Source organism: Pyrus communis, chromosome 17 (genome assembly GCF_041283825.1).
Source record: "Pyrus communis isolate YQ-2024b chromosome 17, ASM4128382v1, whole genome shotgun sequence".
Lineage (NCBI taxonomy): Eukaryota > Viridiplantae > Streptophyta > Magnoliopsida > Rosales > Rosaceae > Pyrus > Pyrus communis.
Window position 1 is genome coordinate 7,774,953 of NC_142581.1, and position 20,405 is coordinate 7,795,357.

The 20,405-nt window shown below is 38.1% G+C and overlaps 2 protein-coding genes across 2 annotated transcripts; one reads left to right on the top strand and one right to left on the bottom strand.

Moving 5' to 3' along the window:
* Window positions 1-1,895: 1,895 nt before the first annotated feature.
* LOC148689352 (uncharacterized) lies at window positions 1,896-2,660 on the top strand. The gene is made up of 2 exons (XM_088688445.1): window positions 1,896-2,127; window positions 2,278-2,660. The coding sequence occupies exons 1-2, from the start codon at window positions 1,896-1,898 to the stop codon at window positions 2,658-2,660; spliced, it is 615 nt and encodes a 204-aa protein (XP_088544571.1).
* Window positions 2,661-3,709: 1,049 nt separating this feature from the next.
* VPS11 (vacuolar protein sorting 11) lies at window positions 3,710-8,114 on the bottom strand. Its single transcript, XM_068446860.2, has 5 exons — window positions 7,613-8,114; window positions 7,237-7,416; window positions 6,817-7,146; window positions 4,963-6,735; window positions 3,710-4,330 (listed from the first exon to the last, which is right to left on the bottom strand). Exons 1-5 carry the CDS (start codon window positions 7,832-7,834, stop codon window positions 3,974-3,976), a joined length of 2,862 nt encoding a protein of 953 aa, XP_068302961.2. The 5' UTR covers window positions 7,835-8,114; the 3' UTR covers window positions 3,710-3,973.
* Between the last annotated feature and the right edge of the window lie 12,291 nt (window positions 8,115-20,405).

Genomic DNA, 20,405 nt, shown 5'->3' on the forward strand with positions numbered 1-20,405 from the left:
CCTTAGAGGAAACATTTTTTTTTTTTGGGCGAAGAGAAATGAGAATGTTTTAGGGTTAGAAAGTCGTGTTGATAACGTGTTATAAAAAGGCAAAAGTTGGAGAGATAACCTTTGCTAAGGATAGGAGCGAGGCTGTTGCAAAATATTACACAAAATGATTGCAAATTAGAGAGAAATAAGAGGATACTGAAAATATTCTAACTTATCTTTCTTTTCTTATTGCTTTTGTATCATATATTTTGAACACTCGTAGTGCTCTATTTATAGAGTAACTACTTTGAAAACTTACAAAAATTTCACTATTTAGCATATGAATCTTTACTGTATACATGTGGGCAAACAAACCCACTGTTTACAACAGTCACCAACTAATTCCAAATTAGAAAAAGTGGTTCCTACCTGGCCAATTCTTCCAGTCAAACAGTTTGAAATAGGAGAAGGATCCTCTTCGGATCCCTTCCTCCTAATCCATTAAGTCTAGGGATCCGGACTATTGAAATTTGATTAAATGACTAAAGTTATTTAACTTTTAAAGTGGCCCTTAGTTTGTAGCCGTTAGATCAAATTTCAATAGTTCGAATCCCCGAACTTGATGGATTAGGAGGAAAGGATCCGGGGAGGATCCCTTTCCTTTGAAATATATCATTCATGTCTACTTTGGGTTATGTATTATTAATTAGATGTTGGCTACAACAGTACCATCTAGGTCAGCTGAATAGTGTAAAGCACCTTTCATTCTTGATTAATCCGGTCGTTCCACAAAGATAGTGATTTTGGCACTCGTCTTTAGAGAGAAATTTTGATCGGACTGTCATACAGACAATTTTCGCATTGTGTGTGATCAACCTTGCGAGGCCAAAGGCCCCGAATGCGGGAGGCTCCATGTTTTGTGGAAGGCGTCTTATAGATGATGCGATCGAAGAAGAGTGTAGAAGGGTAATCACAATGCTAATTTTGATTAGTGACACCTCAAGTTGAAGTTAGTCAAATCTAAACAACCCAATAACAGTGTGTATCCAGCTGATGTGATAATGGTGTTTTCCATGCCCAGTAGAAAACATGAGAAATGGGAACAGTAAGTTATGCAACAATGTCAATTACTCCTGATGAAATAAAATAAAAACAATGCTATTTACTCACAAATTTCGGTTATTTTTTTATCCACAAAATTGTTTCAGGATATAATGTGCAACAAAAATAGAAGAACATATCACTCCCTCCATGCAATGCAACACTCACTGCACCAGTAACTTTATTAGGCCAGAATATCTGGACGTTTAGTTGAGTAAGGCCATCACAGTGAAGTGCCTCAAAGGTGGTTGCTAATTAATAACATTTAGGCTTAGACGACAATATACTGCATGCATGCATGTTGCTGAGGGGTTGAAGTTACGTAGACACATTCATATATATGAATGGTTGGATGTGTATGCGATCGAAGATTCAATGAATAATAATTTAACGGTGAAAAATCTTGATGTATACACCAGTGCACACTAGAAAATTCTGCTTCATAGGTCCTGGAACTGTCGGGTAAAGATAAACTCTATCTCACTTGTGCAGGTATGCTTATGTTAGGGTGTAATACTAGAGTGAAGTCACATGCTATGCATTTCAGGTAGATGGAGAAGAGAAATTTTAGGATGTTGGATATTGGAGGAAGTGAGTAAACTGAAACTACTATACTTCTCTTAATTACCTTCTTAATTACGTGGAGAGCTCTCTGCTATTTTATAGAACCGAACGCTTAGGTGGCTTGACACTATTGGCTCTCATCGCAACAGGTGATGGCTCAGGAGTCTACCTCTCCAGACTCCAGTCCATATAAATAAAAACCAGTAGGGTTAGGGTTTGCAGGAGGGCTTTAAAATTTGTGTGTTTCAGGGTGGATAAAAATGTGCGACACTAATCTCTCTTTTGACATTATTGCTGCTTCTACGGTCACTGAGTCTTGTACGGAGGCCGATCTCGATGAGCGAGGTAAATCGTTCAACCCGAATCCAGAAACGATCTTGATCAAGTATTTGTTTAACAAGTTGGCAAGACGGGCAACGCCCGTGGAAGATGTGATCAGACATATTGACTTGCAGAAGGGCATGCCTCCAGATGCTAATCAAGTTCCTCTAAGTAAGATTAACCCTCCCAATCAAAGTAAATAACCACGACGTATCAATCAAATATCTCAGAGATATCAAGGCATACTAAAAAATGGATTATCTTATTAGCCGAGATTTGAATATATTTAGGGTTGGAGGTTTAATTTTATTTTGTTTCTAGGTCTTTTCTGTCATGGGGATGAAAACCGATCAGCATATTTCTATATATGTGCCGAGGCAGTTCTTGGTGATGTTAAAACAACAAGGCCAATTTCTGATGGGTACTGGAAGCTGCTTAGTAATGAACAAGTGCACATTCAAACGTCCAGTGACGGTGCTGCAACTGTCTGTCATGTTGGTAATGCAAGGACATGGAGGTATTACGGAAGGGACCTTAAGAGGCCGATGAGGGTAGCGTCTGAGACGTGTTTTAAAATTCGGGAATACTACCTGAATCCAGAGCTAGAGCCTACAAAGCCGATTGTGACGGGACTATATCTTACCTGTTTTTTCAAGAAATTGTGTGTTTATGAATTCATAGATGAGGACTCAGAGTTAGACTGAAACAGAAGGGTGAAATAGCCTCATCAGCGGTACGCGGGGGTGATCCGCTATTTATCTTGCCGGGATATCTGCTGATAGGCCCCAGACTAATACGTGTACTGTTAGATGCTGGAGCCGGGGGGGGGGGGGGGGGGGGGGGAGATCCTCTTGATACTTTGTTCATCGGTGCTCCTCCTCCCTCTCCTTCTCCATGGGATCAGGAGAGTGATGATGATTGACGACTGACTGTTCATTTTGCATTCTAGTTCCTCTATTATTTAGTTACCTTTTTTTTTGGATATCCTCGACCAGTATCACCCTTCACGTTTGATACCATCCATCAATTTTGTCCTTGGCATCCTGAGATTTGGTTGACTGGGATTTGAGAATACTGTAATCTCAATTCCCCTCTGGCATGCATGTATGCATATATACAACCACTACCAATTTTACTAGATGGGACTGGCTGCATGAATCTTGCCATTGCACTCAATTTTGAGTCATGTTTTTTCTTAAAGTCTCTTTTGAAGTCTTCTTAGGTCTTTGTCTATCCTATTGAGCTGAGCATCTCTCTCGTAACAACATATTCTAAACGGAACATTTGTAGGTCTTCGATTTACATGTTCCCAACGACATATTCTCATCTCCACGAAACTCATTTATTTTCTCGTGTATGCATGTATACAATGAATATATACGTGCGTGCGTGTGTGTGCCCGCATTACTACATACTGAGATTCTCCCCCATGAGCGAACGGTTGGCCATTCTCTTTTATCCTTTGTTGCGCTGGAGAGCAAAAGCTCTACTACATATGGTGAATGGTAGAAGTCCAAATTGTACTTATTAGATGGAATAGATGCCAATTAAAGAAAGCTGATCAAAGAGGGAGGAGTAAGTCTGGTTTTCTTTCACACAATTGTCGCATCACAACACAAAAATGAAAACAAAAAAAGGTAAAAGCGAAATTGTTATCAAACCGGCCGAATATTGTCATTCCACAAAGATAGCAATCCGGGACTCCTCTTTTTCTCCAAACCGATTGAGGAGATCTACAATACTAGCCCTTCCATAAGAACAATGCCATTTACTCCTCATTTAAAAGAAGAAAAAAAAAAAAAAATCAAAGAACAATGCCAGCAGTTGATTACAAAATTGTTTCAGGATGTACCATTTTGATCTGCAAAACATATCACTTACCTCCAAACTTGGGAAACAAAAGAAATAAAAAAAAAAAAGCCGAGTGAAGGAAGGAAACCCATAGTTGCTTCAGCTCCATCGCATGTTTCTACAGTTACAAGTCGTCATAAGTCACAGCTGGAATAACTGCTGGAGATCAAGAAGCACCTGTGGTTCCATTAGTGGTTTTGCTGATCACCCCCTTCCCAAAATACTCGGCGATCACAGAAAAACCGTCCTTTGAACTTTTAACTTGCTGGAAGAACCGATCCTGATCTTTGGAGTTCTGCTCTAGACTTCTTTTTGTTTCAAGAACAGATTTGTATTCAGGAGCACACACAGGACATTCCTTCTCATTATCGCCGAGGCAACGCTGATGGAACGAGTGGATACACATAAAATGTACAGCCGGGAGATCGAGGGTGAAAGTGCATGCGGTACACTTGCTGAGCTGAAAGATTCTGGCATTTGTCCTAAGATCCTGAATTTCGTTTCTCATTGCCGATGTGGTTTCCTGAACAATTAAAGGCTTCATTAGTAACCTCTATCAGACGCACACAATAACACAACAATTTGAATTGAAACCTAAAAGAGCGTGAAGTGTATTTTGGTTCTGCAAATTTTATTTATCGATAATACACAAACCCACCACAAAGTTATACTCTTATCAGAGATCATGAAGAACACCATCATGCCTGGCCTATATCGTTTACTTTATCTGAATGTTTCTTTCATGACAAAGACTCAGCTTAACCTACTGGGGTAGCATCCATATCAATTCCTACCAGTTCAGATATTCCGTTGAACGTCTTATATCAAATTAGCATATTTCAGTTCAATGTAACCCTATCCAAGGGCCCTGAAGAACTTATTATCGCTATATTTGCGATGCAACTGTCATATCTATATAAAATACTACAGCATTTTTTTTCGTTCTTTCTGTGCAGTTTCAGACCTAAGTAGAATCCCATGCAACCATATTTGATACATTGCTTTGACAAGATTACATTCGTCTCATTACAAAAGTTTCCAAGGAATGCATAAATAAGAAACATAAAATGTTAACCAACTTATACTGGAGGCAGGTGAAATGAACAAAGAGGTACAATAAATAAATTCACAATGACAGCTGCAGTAAGGACTAACCTGATACTTCTCAATTGCTCGACGGTCCTCTTCAATCAATTTTGATTCTTGTTCAAGCTTTCTAGCAATGTAATCCTTAATGACAGAGAGTGTGAGACACGGATTTCTGGATAGTGTTTGAAGAACAATGATAGGAGGCAATATGTCATCCCTTTCTATATATGTCAAAACTTCCTTCACTTCTTTGGAGCAATCTTCTCCAAGTTCACCAAAATATTTTAGCAGATCTGCCCAAAGAGTTGGGTCCCCGCCCTTACCTGAATCCCCTAGTCGTTTGCAGCATGCAATCAAACCCCCATGGTCATGAGCTTGCATGTAGCAAGCAATCACCTCCTTATAGAGTTTCAATTTTTCATAGAGATATAGAAGGCCTTCCTTAAATGCATTCATTTCACAAAGAATTATGGCAAGGTCAACATCATAAAGCGGATGTTCCAGGTCAGATGGCCATGCGCTCTTAAGAAGTCGTAGCCCTTTCTCTTGCTTTTCCAAACGGTCCTTTTCCTTGTTTGAATCTTTGGTATCAGCAAACAATTTCCCATTGGACTGGCTTCTTGACGTTGCAGCTGCACCTGATCTAGCCCTGAGATTCAGACCTTCGCCATTGCTAGCTTGTGATAATGATGGGAAGCTCAAGTCATTGGACAAGTACAACTCCAAGAGTGTGTTATGGATTTCTACTTGAGCAGGAGAGTCCTTGACCTTGTTGGTATATTTTTCAAGAAAATCCATAAGCCAGGGAAGATGATGGATGAAGATGTTGAGAAAATCAACTGGAGATGGCAGCATTGTCAAGTACGCACCATTAGCAGCTCCTCTCTTGGATGATTCGCCATCCTCAGTGCACAGCCTTATGAGTATCTCAATTGTTTCCACAGGCTTGTGCTCTATAAGAATCTTACCATACTCTTCCACTGTCGCTCCAGCTTGGCTTGGTTCAAGGCTTGAAATATATTGCAAGGCTTCCTCATATCGGCCAAGATCTTCAAGTAAGATCTTTAAATACCATTCGTGCTTCCCAGCCTTTTTAGCAACATACATTGCATGCTCATGGTAATTGGTAGCACGGCAGACTCTTATTGCAGTCTCCACATCAAATTTATGTTCCCCAATACCATCCTCACTTTTAATGAACACATTTAGCTTCTCAACATCTTTCAATTTGGTGTAGCAATTCAGTAGAAGAGTGGTATGATCTTTGGAAGCAAGCCCCTTCTCATGCAATTTTTCCAAGTAATTTGTCAGGTTGTAGATTCGTTGTGCATCTAGAAACTTCTGTATCACATAAGAAGGCTCAAGGTGACCAATGGTATGGATATACTGGGCCATTGCCTCATCATAATCTTGCTTGCTATATAGATGATCCCCATACTTCCTCAGCACTTCTGCAGTTGCGGCAGCATCCGCTTGCTGACTTTGAACAAGGTTGATGGCAACAGTGTAAAGATTCTTCTTAAAGAGCATATCTAACTTGCTCTCCATATCCTTCTCCCCAATGCACAAAGCTGACTTGTCAGCCATGATAAGTATTATATTACCCCATTCACAAAGCATGTGAGAAACCTCTTTAACCACTAGGCTGTGAGCAATTAAACGGTTCTTCAGGTCATAAATGTTGAAAGTGTTGCTGCTATTTCTTTGATCTGCAATTACACAAAGAAGGTATCCACGAAACCACCCTAAAAATTTCTTTTCTCCTTCAAAAGCCCAACATGGTCCACGCCCATCAACTTCATAAAAGTAAACCGCCTCAGGTCGACCAATTATCAACTCCTGTCAAAGTAAGTAAAGAAATAAGATGCTAAGGCATACATAAACATACACCAACGGAAAAAAGGAGGTAGAATTGCATACCGAGCGATCACTCATTGCAACACTGTTCACATTACTTCCAATCTGATCTAGGGTCTGCCTCCTTGTGTTTGAGGGTTGATTCTGCAAGATGAACAAGCTCACAGAAGACGGAGTCACAGCAAACAACTGAAGCGCTTGACCGTCCACTCTGAACCCGAGTCCCGTAACCGAGGATTGGCTCTTGTCAGAAAGGTTTTCCACCTGAAGCTTGAACCGGGTGATTCGCTCTCGTGCAATATCCCCTTTAATGCAGTAAATTGAGCCATTATCTAATCCAATAGCTATAAGCAATATCGGAGGTGCTTCCTCTAGTACTAAAAACGATGTAATCTGCGGTAATAAACAACGACTTGTTTCAAAACCCTATCGTTTCTATCGAAAATGGGGTTCACAAATTCAATCATTTGGCAAAGACACTACCTTTGCTTCAGGAAATTGGTTAGTGAATATCCTCAAGATTCCAATGCAATCAGGGCTCGTTGTGCTTGAGCTCGAGCCCTCGGACTGCATCCTATCCAGGTCGAAAACCTTGAGGCACATTGCCGATTGCTGCGGAGTAATTTGTTCATCTTCTCCAATTGTCACCAAATAGTTGCGTTGCTGATTTGACAATAACAGGAGCAAAATTAACACATTTTTCACCTCCTAATCACTCACTAGACAAATTAAAAACTAATCCCAATATCAAAACACCAAAGCTCAAATTTCTTTTTTCTTTTTCCGTTTCTCACATTTTCCCGAGAAACAAACAGACAATTGACCAAATCAAGACAAAACGTTGCGAGAGGAGGCCGACCTTGAGCTGCTGAAGGAAGAGCGCGGAGGAGGAGTGAACTTGGAATCCGTAGCTGAAGTTGAGGCCGCGGTCGAGGAAGCTGACTGTGCCGTCGTCGCAGCCGATCACCACCTTCCCTCTGCCGCTCGAGCAACACTCGATCTTCCCTTCCACTTCCTCGGGAATCGCGCACTTTCCCGCCAATTTCTCCTCGAAGAACTCGAATTTCCTCCACTGGTACATTGCGAGAAGCTCTTTTCGGTTTTTTTCAGCAAATTTGACGAGCTCGCCGGATCGGACGGCTCTGCTTTCACGAGCTGAGATCGGCGGCCAAAAGCCGAATACCTGGCGCCAAAAACGCAGAAAGACAATACCTCTCTCTCTCTTCTCTCTCTCTCTCTCTCTCTCTCTGAAATTCGTCTTCCTCGTTCTCTCTGGAAATCGGGTCGGGTTCCACTGCCGTTCCAGAAGAATGATTACTGCCAAAACGGTAGTTTGGATCAGCAAGAAAGCCTCGAAACGACGCCGTATGTGTAAAGGCGTTCAGTAAGCTTTCTATTTTGGCATCTATTGACCAGCCTTCTTATTGGGCAATTGAAGCCCACTTTTCTTCAGTCGGCCCATAATAAAACCGAGTTTAAAGTGACTTTCTCAGGTCAGTTTTCTCTCACGGTATATAATTGACTTTATTTATAATTTTTAAATAATCGATTTTTTTTTTGGAATAAAATAATTAATTAAAAATTAAAGAACAAAAATGAATAGAAGGAAATTTTTTTGAAATGTCATATGAACTTGTACGTATTTTTTAACTTGTCATATAAACTAAAATTTTAAGCAATTTGTCTTACCAATTTTTTGAAATCATTAATTTGTCATTTCTCCCTCATTCCGTTAAATTTTCCTTTCAATATGAGTCATGCGTCTCGCACATGACGTGTGTTTAAGGTTACTTCGAACGTTCTAATTAGGGATGGGCAAACGGATATAGGAACCGTAGGTCGGTGAGGGTACGGGCCGGTTCCAATTTTTTAATAAGAGAAACAGAACGGAACAGGATGATGAAATTTTAAGACCGGGCCGGTTCCAAATGTATAGAAAAATGGGGCCCGAAAGGCCCGTTTGTAACTCGCCTCGAGACCCAACCCATTAAATGGTAGTTAGCAACTTAGTTGGACTCCAGAAGACTTCCACCGTCCCACTCCCACCCACTCGCATCGAGATTCCCACCCACCCACTCTTCTCCTCCTCGATGAAACCACTATCGCAGAAGTCACCGAGACCATCACCACCGTCACGACCACCATGACTGAGCCGCCATCACGATCGAAGACTGAAATGGATTCCCATGGCCGACGACGAGTTCGTCGGCGTCGCGTGTCTTAAGTTTCAATGGAACTGAAGCCGCACAAGGACTGGGGAAGCACTCATGCTGCAATAGACAATTATTTGGCTGTTGGAGATCAATATGACGTCTAGGTGGTATATTCTTTATTTTTATGTTTGGTCTTATAGGCTGATCTTACGAGCTTCATCTTCAAATATCAATTCTGATCTTGATAGTTAACATCCATACAGACACCTTGAATGGGTATGGATTTGTAGAGCATACAATTGCTGCTTTTAAAGGAAGAGAAAAGGTGGGTTTTGATGAATTTTTATTGTTGCAGAAGAGGTGGTATCTCGGAATTGGGAGGAAGAAACAAGGTGGATTTCTAGTGGATTTGAAGAAGAAACAGAGATGTCCCTCGAGTTGGACACATGGACCCGTCCGGTTCGTTTCAAACGGGTCGAATTAGGTCGGTTCCAAATCTCAGAATCCTTCTACTCGGCTCGGCCCGCCCTGAGAGCAGATCCACCCCACAATAAATTGCCCAGCACCCTGTCAAATTAGCAGCCCAGCACCCAGTCCACACCCTCCAGCCCGTGAAACAGCCTGGCACCCAGCCCACACCAGGCAGCAGGCCAGCCCAAAATGGACAGACCCAGAGGCCAGTCCGTTTGTTAGCGCGTGCACAACACGCGGGGGAGATGGCGAGTAGCCGACAGCTTCTGCAGGCAGTGGGGCCCGCAGTGCAGGGCAAGTGGCTGAGTCTGTCAAAGGGCTACGTGGCCCTCCTCAGAGCCGTTGGATTTCCAACGGCTAGTTTTTGTAGACCGTTGGATTTCCAACGGTAAAAAAAATTTTAATTTCAATTTTAAATTGGACCGTTCGATCACAGATCAACGGTCCACGTTTATTTGACCAAAAATTTAAAAAAAAAAAAAAAAAGGCCCAACGGTCAGAAATTTGACCGTTGGCCACGTGGCAGCGTGTTAGCTGTTGGATTTGATTATTTTTCAAATCCAACGGTCCAGATTAATTACAACATTAAAATTTATTAAAATTTAATTAAAAAATGTCAAATTTTTTTTAAAAAATACAGAAAAATTTTAAAAAATTAATTTTTTTTTTCTATAAATACCTAACCCTCATCTTCCACCTTACACCATATTTCAATATTTTCTACACTTTCTACACTTTCTACATTTGAATATTTTGTACACTTTGAGAGAAAAAAATGACTTCGTGGAAGCTCAGTGAACATGTTACGTTGTGTGAATGTTGGGTTCGCACTACTCATGACCCGATTACGGGTAATGAGATGGATAAGCGAGAAATGTGGAGTAAAATTATGAAATCGTTCAACGATGTACATGGAAAAGATGTACATGGAAAAGATGCAAGATATAGTCAAGGTCTTCAAGGTCGTTGGAAAAAACTCAACGCATCCTTTACTTGTTGGAAAAACGCCCTCTCTCATGCTTCTGGTAATCTGCGTAGTGGGACAAATTTAGCGGATGAGGTAACAATATTTTTATTTATTTATATGCATTCCACCCACATCAATATTTTAATTTATTTAATTTCTTATGTAATTTTTATGTAATATGCATTCCACAATACTTATGTAATTTTTATGTAATTTTTATATAATTTTTATGCATTCCACAATTCTTATGTAATTTTTATGTAATATGCATTCCACAATACTTATGTAATTTTTATGTAATTTTTATATAATTTTTATGCATTCCATAATTCTTATGTAATTTTTATGTAATTTTTATAGACACTACAAGCACAAGCATTCTACAATGCAAAGAACCATAACAAATCATTCAACAAATGGGAATGTTGGCAAATTGTCAAAGATTGCCCTAAATACCAAATTGTGGCAACCGGTCCAGAAGTTGTCATGCACGGTATGGGTCTACAAAGTTCGCCAGAAGTAGACACAGCCGAACAAGAAGCCAACACATTTGAAGACACGGAAGGGATGCCTGAACAAGTGCCAAAGACCCAACCGACTCGTCAGTCCCTCAGGCCTCAAGGTAAAAAGGCATCAAAGAAAAAATGTAGTTCTTCCAAAAATGACTACACTAAATATATGGAAGAACTGACTCGTCAAGGTGAACTGAACATGGCATGGGAAAAGACTAGAGATGAGGAAAAAACTGCTGCTATGACAACAATTATTGCAGCTACTGAGGCTCGTGATGCGGCGGCTGAGAGACAAAGAGAAATAGTTAATCGAGAGAACGAGATGATTAGAGAAGCACTTCATCGAGAGAATGAGATGCTTAGAGAAGAAAGGATGGCTCAAACAGATCGTGACACTATGAACAAGTCTCTAGTAGGACTGTCTCCGAATTCAAAATATTTTTGGACATCAGAAAAAAGAGATGTCGTGCGAAGGAGGCGTGCAAGAGATGCCGAAACAAGTCAAGGGGGTTCCAGCTACAGAAATCCTAGCAACCAAGATCCTAGCACCACATATCCTAACTCCACAGACTTTATTTAATTTCTTATGTAATTTCTTATTTACTTTTAGAACTTTATTTAATTTCTTATGTAATTTCTTATTTACTTTTAGAACTTTATTTAATTTCTTATGTACTTTCTTATTTATTTTTAGAACTTTATTTAATTTCTTATGTAATTTCTTATTTACTTTTAGAACTTTATTTAATTTCTTATGTAATTTCTTATTTACTTTTAGAACTTTATTTAATTTCTTATGTAAACTTAAAACACCAAATAAAATTACATAAAACACCATTTAAACTTAAAATTACATAACCTCACCATTTAAACTTAAAACACCAAATAAAATTACATAACCTCACCATTTAAACTTAAAAAAAAAAGCAAACACACTAAATAAGATTACTTAAAAAACAATACACTTTATTCTTCAACCACAAGCCTTATTTTAATTATCTTCGCCTTCGTGCAATCTCCACTGATGGTCAATCAAGTCATTCTGGCGGGCTATGTGCCAGTATGGCTCTTGCAATGAAGTGTATCGTTGAACGATCAATTCATTGTAACGTCCATCCCGTTCCAACGGCTCGTGTTGCACGGGATCTTCGGTCCGGTCATGAGCATAGTAGATTTGTGTTCTTGAGTTGTTCATCGGATCCGGCTCGTATTCATCGACGGCATCATAATCATACTCGTCTTCAACAATCATGTTGTGGAGAATAATACACGTCATCATGATGGATCGAAGAGCCTCGACATCAAACATTCTAGCTGCAGCCCTGACAATGGCCCAACGAGCTTGCAAGATACCAAAACAACGCTCGACATCCTTCCTACACCCTTCTTGACACTTTGCGAAGTGTTTCTCTTTTTCACTCTGCGGGTGTGGCACTGTTTTGACAAATGTTGACCACCTTGGGTAAATACCATCTGCAAGGTAGTATGGTCCCTCGTATTTATTACCATTAACCCAGTATGTGCATCTCGGCCCACGCCCTTGTAGCAGTTCGTCAAACACTGGAGATTGGGCAAGGACGTTTAGGTCATTCTGAGCTCCTGGAACACCAAAAAAAGCATGCCAAATCCATGTATCAAAAGAAGCCACCGCTTCCAGAATGATGCTTTTGGCTCATTTTCTGTCGCCATAAGCTCCTTGCCATGCACTTGGACAGTTTTTCCATGTCCAGTGCATGCAGTCGATGCTTCCAATCATGCCAGGGAAGCCTCGCATCTCACCCTTCCTCAGAAGCCTTCGCATGTCCCTTGTCGTGGGTTGCCGAAGGTACTCATTGGTGTAGAGGGCTTCAATTGCAGAGCAAAACCGCATCAGGGACTCCAGAACTGTTGTTTTTCCCATCCTTGCGATCTCATCCACTTGATCTGCAGATGCTCCATATGCAAGCATTCGCAAGGCAGCCGTAATTTTTTGCTCAGGAAGAAGACCTAGAACATGAAAAACATCATCTTTTTGCACAAAATATGGATCATGGTTGCAAACATCACTCATGATTTTAGCGAACAAACTTCGTTGCATTCTAAACCGACGTCTAAAAATATGATCAGGGTAAACGCTGTTGGGAATAAAATAATCTTCCAAGAGATCTTTACCTCGTCTTTCCTTTCTTCTATCGATGTTTGCCGCACGTCCGGGTTTGGCTATCTGACCCATAGCTTCCATGATACGGCGGGAATGTGAGGCCCTCCGCCTTCTATGGTGATCATCCTCATCCTCCTCCATTGCGAAGGCCTCATCTCCACTTCCACCTTGGTCAAGATTGACCAATTCTTCCTGTTGTACCAACAACCTTTTCTGCTGCTCTTGCAACTGTTTATACGCTCTCCTTGAAGAAGACATTGTAAGAACTCAAGATTTGAAAACGATAAAGAATAATTCTGAGCTAAAAAAAATGATTGAGTTTAGTGTGAGGATGGATGTAGGGATGTAGGGTTTATATGGACAAAAAAAAAGAAGATGAGGTTCTGGACAATGCCACGTGGCACTACGTGATTGGTTGAAAATCTTAGCGGAAATCTATTCAAAAAATAGTACGTTCGGATAATGACACGTGGCGTGATGAGATTGGTTAAAAATCTTATCGAAATCTTGCCTAAATTATTGTAAACAGGAAGTGACACGTGGGTTGTCGGGATTGGTTGAAAATCTTAGCGGAAATCTATTCAAAAAATAGTATGTTCGGATAATGACACGTGGCGTGACGAGATTGGTTAAAAATCCTATCCGAAATTAAAACTATTTTTTTTTAATTATTTTATAAAAAAATTATTTAATATTTTAAATGGACTGGGTGCCAGCGCATTTTGTAGGGGTGGAGATCGTTTGTGCCAGCGCATTTTTAGACTAGGTGCCAGCACATTTTTTTTGGGGTGGAGATGCTTTGGCCTATTACTATTCATTGGGTCTATTACTGTTCAATTAAGTGGATAAATGGGCTGGGTGCTGGCGCAAAGTGGATAGGGGTGGAGTTGCTCTGATGTATTTTAAAGCAGATCTGGTTTAGTCCCTTCAAATTTGGGCCTGGTCTGATCCGTGCCCACCCCTAGTTCTAATACCTCCCTTCCCTTCCACACAAAAAATGCAGGGTTTCTCAGGCAATGAGACAATATTTTTGATATGATAGCAATAAAATGATCATGCAATGGTAATGCATCGTCTGGTTATTCCAAATATGTAATGATACACCAGTGGGGGTTTGCATTTTAGCATGTCAAGAAGACATAATTTCATACAGGCTCTATAAATGAGAAACATGTTGATATTTTGTGCCATAAATGAAGTTGTAAATGCATATGCGCTAAAGGAAAGTAAAAAATTTAAGTGTTTGTACTAAAGAAAAATGAAAAACTTGTAGAAAGATGTTAAAATGATCTGAATAGCCCTAAAGACAAGTCTTGCACATGATTTATATTAGATGAAAAACTTAACGAAGTTAGAATGAAAGGACAAATTAATGATTTTGTAAAGTTGGTATAACAAATTGCTTAAAATGTTAATTTATATGACAAATTGAAAATATAAACAAGTTCATATGACATTTTAAAAAAAAATTCTTAAAATAGAATTATGAAAAATGAGAAAAATTATGTGACAAATAATTTATATAAATTAATTTTGAATTTTTTCCCACTAATACTTGTTGGTTATGAGATTTAAATTTAGTATTTTATGTTACTAAATAGAAACACAGTGTTATTAAACAAATGATATTTAAAGGACTTCCTAATTTTCATTTCCTCTCTTTTGCACCAAGCAAAACTTAAGAGCTTATATATGAAATTCTAATTATTAAAGAAATATTACAATAAATCATCATGCACCATTTTTTTCTTAATTTTATTTTACTAAATAATCATTTTATAAAGTTTGTTTTTTTTGTTTTTTTTGTTTTTTTTTGAAAACTAGAAATGAATTACCAGGGCCAACAAACCAAAGAAAGTACAACGAAAGCCTACACAGAGACTAACACACTAGACAGCAACAAAACGCGAAGCAGTGTGGGGATAAAAGTCAAGACAGTCGAACCAAGTTTGAATGTCTCCCTGACAACTGCCAACCCAAAATCAAGGGGGACAAAGGTAATCCATCTTTATTGAGAACATGCACCAACGAAGATACGAAGATGGGGAACTGACCCAAATGATATCGCACATCTCCGTACAACGACACAACGCTAAGGTATGCGCCACAATATTGGCTAGAATTTTATAACAAAGTCCAAACGTACACAATACAAAGATAACAACCCCATAAATGGGGTAGGTAAAAATAAGACACTACTTATGCATTCACATGAGTAAAGGTTCCCATTTATGCCTAAATATTCAAAGTTTACAAATGATGTGGCTCGGCCCAAAAGCCAAAGCCCACCCGAAGAGGCCCAAAAGTGAGCGCATTGAAAAATCTAATAACCCTGATACCAAATTTTATAAAGTATTTGGTATTAATTTTAGAGTGTCAATAATAATTTTTTTTATTTGACAAAAAAAAGTAATAATAACTTTTTTTTATATATATAAAACAGTGAAAGAAATTATAATTTTCGGTAAAAAATTAAATAAAATGTAGGATAATTGGCCAAAGGAAACTTAAGAAAATTAATGAAGATGATCCTTTCCGGATCCATTTTGTGGGGATTTTAGGGATTCCCATATCCTAGTAGTTCATTATTGTATATCATGCGGCTAATTTTCGTCAGGTACTATTTGTGTTTAATTTTAGATAAAAAAATTAAATTATTTCTAATCGTACGATGCATGATAAATAATTAAGATGTGAAGATTCCTAGGATTTCTACAATTTGAATCTAAATGAGATCCAAATCCAATTAATGAGGCCTTGCATGGGAAATGAGTGGGTCTGTGACCCCAGCATCACATGTACATAACGCGTGGCCTTCTAGTGATTGTCCTACCACATTGAGTCGTTGCTTTGGAATGGATGAAGAGCCATCGATAACACTCCAAGTTGTCGTTAGAGCTTTCCAATTACGAACGCTAAACATTACACAAACACGTTTAATTTATAATCTCCAACTTCAAATTGTTATGTGTCGACTAGCGTTCTTGTTTCGTACTAACAAACTCGACAACCCGACAACGGCAGAGTTTTAGTGTGATCATGGGAGCTAGTTAATTCCAAAATTATTCTTTAAAGTAAAAGGAAAAATGTATGATGAAATGCATTATAAAGTTCATCGTAGTATAAAAACCTCTTTAAATGGCCTCGTTATCATAAATTTATACCTTCACTACTATAAAAAAATTTTTACAAACGAAGAAATGTCAAAAGGACTTCTTACCTTCCAAACAGATCTTATATATGGTCTAGGTACAAGAAACCCCCATCTCAAATCATATAAAGAGTTGTAACGTGTATCACCGCAGCCAATTACATTACAACAAAATCACAAAAACCAATAATGTGGCAGAGTTATAATGAGATTGTTGGAGCTAGTTAACTCTAACCTTTGGGTTTTTCTTTAAGTAAAGAGTAATGCTAGGGAAATCAAAATTTTTAAACTAAAATTACAAATCAAATGATGTGAATGTCGATAATTTGGAGTATTAATTAAATGTCGATTAACGTGCTTATTTTTTTTATTGGTGACATATCATTTGGTTTTAAAAAAATTGTCCTCCGTAACATTACGCTTAAGTAAAAGGCAAAATGTTTGATGAAAAGTTCATCGTTGCATAGGAACCTCTTTTTCATTCCCTCGTCACCACATTTTCATGCCTCCGCTACTATAACCTATAACAAATACAAGTTATATATGGTTTAGGGTTTAGCAGGAAAAAAAAAAAAAAAGGTCTAGGGTTAAATCACGTCAAAAAGTGCCACACTTATACGTACCACCGCAACCAAATACCATACAACAAAATCACAGAAACCATATCCAGATCGGATTGCAACATGCATTACAAGTGGATTCTATCGATCTGTAGGTCTTTGCAGCTAGCTCAGATTGTAACCTGGAAACCTGCAGTCAATTTTCAGCCAGTACCATCCTGATAAGGTTGCCTTAGACTGCCACTCAATTACTCGGTGTTACAAAAAGCTTCAAAGTCAAGCTCATGTATACAAACACATATATATGTAAACACAAAAATAATAAAATGAGAATTCGTGTATAAAATAAAATTTTATGTTAGTGCCGTGTTTAAGGTTACAATCTCTGTGGCTTATTATTTTATAAGAATATTCTTCTAATTCGATCTCCAAAGTATAATTTGACCTAAGGGTTATGAACAATCTTGAATCAAACTTGAGATTTATTAGGATCGTCGATGTTTTATCTTGAATTGGACCAATGAGCTTTCACTAGTCAAACGATCAAATTTTAATTAGTTGATCGCTGAAATATCAATATCTACAACGTATACATTTATAATATGTACAGTACAATATATACATATATAATATGTACAGTAAATAATTCAAGGGCTGATCGATAATGTTGAAAAAAGATATAGATAGACATGACAGTTGTTGTGATCTGATCAAAAGTGGGCCTAAAATTTTCTGCTTTCTGCATAGTTTTACATCGCTTTCGCCTCTGTGCTGTTCTTCTGTAGTCATGCACCGCATGTTGCTGGGAAAAGAAAAGCAAGAAAAAGAAAGCTCGAGACGATTAGTTGAACGCATGTGAAAAGATTATTATTTTTCTGAGTTTTCATCTTCTTTTTGTTTAAATATTATGGTATCCCAAACAATTCTAGAAGATCGCAGGCGGAAAAATTATCGTACACTTGTTTTCTGGTTTTAAAACTATACGTTGACTGTATAACTTGAGTGATTAAAAGCACATCTCACGTTTATTATAATTTAAGTGATTGAAAGCACACCTCACGTCTATAATGCTCAAATCTTTATTTTCTAATTTCTCAAGCAAAAGAAAACAAGTTTATATCACGATGAAACTATTTAAGTATTGTGTAAGTTGATAATGGTGTTGTGTTGGTATAACTATTGATGTAATTGTGACATTATGACTAATAAGCATGTTGTGCACTTTAAATAATCATGACAGCCATGCTTTCTTTTTAGAAAGATACGATATCTATTGATACAAAAAATAATAATAATAATAATAATAAATAAATACATACATACATACGGGAGGATATGGTGGATTTATTTTGGGCTCCGGTAAAACGTTAACGGGAATTTCAACCCTGTTAAAGAGGAAATAGCATCTCGCAATCCCCTAAAAAATTCCAAGATAGCCATGATTTTAAAATTATTTTAATGAGATTATTGTATTAGAACAAGCAAGTGCCAAATAAAGTTGGACATCTGTTTGGGATTTGGATCCCATTCGGATCCAAATTGTGGGGATCATGGAAATCCTTACATCTTAGTTATTCATAGTGGATTGTGCGATCATAAATTATTTGACTTTTTTTTATTTAAAATAGTACATAACAAAAATTGGCGGCACGATGTACGATAAACGATTAGGATGTGGAGATCTCTAAGATCCATACAAAGTGGATCCGAACAGAATCTGGTTTGGTTCAATTTAATTATGTTTGTTGATATTGATAATGACTAGGGTGTCGATATCACATTCCTCAATCATATTAAGGGTACCATGTACTTATCATATTCCCCTTATGTTTGCTTGTTCTGTTTTGCAAGCTAAGACTTTTAGGTTCGGCTTTAGAGGAATTAGATTTCATGTCCCCATTTTTTTCTTAGGCTATCTCTAACCGAATGAGGGCCAGATGGCTCGTTTTAGCCCTATGGCCCTCCAAGAAAAATAGTGCATGACCAAATTTCTTACCATCTCCTATCGAGGGCCAAATAGTTATAGGGCTCGTTTTCACCCTATCATAAAAAATCATCTCCAACCGAAGACCAAAGGGCAATAGGGCTAAACATAATTTATTATTTAAATTTAAAAACTATCAAAAAGAGAAAGAGAGAGACAGAGACAGAGAAAGAGTTGTAGAGAATAGAGGAGAGGGACAAGGAAGAGATAGGTCCGTGAGTTATGTGAAGGGGAAAAAAGGCACGGGAAAGGGGAAAAAAGAGGAAAATGGGCCCCACTTGGCACACCATTTAAGATTCAAATAGTAACATTTTCAAAAATATCTTACCACCCAAAATGGAAAGACAAAAATGCCCTTCCATTCAGTTAATTCTGGGACAAGTTGTTACAATCTACCCGTTAAAGAAAAATTCATCCTGAAATTTGAAATTACTTACAAAGGTAAAAACTCGAAGGTAGTAAGAAAAAAAAAAATATATATATATATATATATATAAAAGAAATCAAGTCAGAACGGTTGCATAAAAGGGAAAATGCCACATCGTCGTGAATGGGTTGCAAAATCCTCTTTCATGCCTCCAAGCTCCTACTTTCTTTTCCCATCAGTATAAAAGTAGAAAACATACTTTATAGCGATATAAAGTCAAAAATTTATAATGACATAAGGTCACAAATATGTACATATAGTAGGATAACGTCAAAATACAAATATCTAACTAAAATAAGGTAAGTTAAAATACTTGTACTGAAAACCAAAACTGAAAATGAAAATGGGTCTCGCCTAAGCATTCATAACGTCACGTACTCCGAAAACAGGTGTGTGTTTTTGGGTTGAGCCCCAACAATAACTAAACAGTAACAACTATCGTAAACGGGTCTACCTGCCCACTTGCTTAACAAACTCAACGAATATGTCATCGATATTATAGTCAGTAGCCCATGATATCAACAGCACATGGTTGTCTTGATAAGCAAGTAGTAATTTCCTAAGGGTGCAAACATACCAATTTGTCCAACCCCAAGTCAACAACAACACAAGCACATAGTTTCTCAAATCATAAAATCAAATATCCGAAAGCCAATTCGCAGAATTCCATTGTCCAAACAGTACTGCCAATAGAATCTATCAAACCAAGTTTCAAACAGTGCCATACACAAACTGAAAGTAAAACTATCATCGTCATTACTCCAAAAGAGATCGGTGCAAACTCTAATCATTTAGAAACCAAAAATAAAAAAAACGTAACATGTCTTTCAAGATCTAGGTAGTTTGTTCAAGACTGTCCAACAACTTGCAAATAAAAATATGATACAAAACAATAACTTAGTACTCAAGATCTTTACGCAAACTTCACAAAACTTAGAGATGAAACGCGCATCACGAACAACAAGGTCCTGGAGTGAAGTAGTCGAAAGATGCGTAGAGGCGAACACATATTGTAAACATGTCTTTCGTGACTAACTGCGGTCATCGCTCTCATGGCTGAAAAGTACAAGGTTCGAAACTTATATTAGAAGAACAATCACTCGAACTACTTCCTTCAAATAACTACTGCCGCTCCAAACCATTCACATAAACTGGCTCATAATTACCAAACTCGGAACCCAAGGTGGAATTCAATCTCAGTTGATGTATATAAAAGGTATGTTAGGGTTGGGTGGAAGGTACCTTTAAAATATTTGGGCAAAATGAACTTATATATCTATATATATC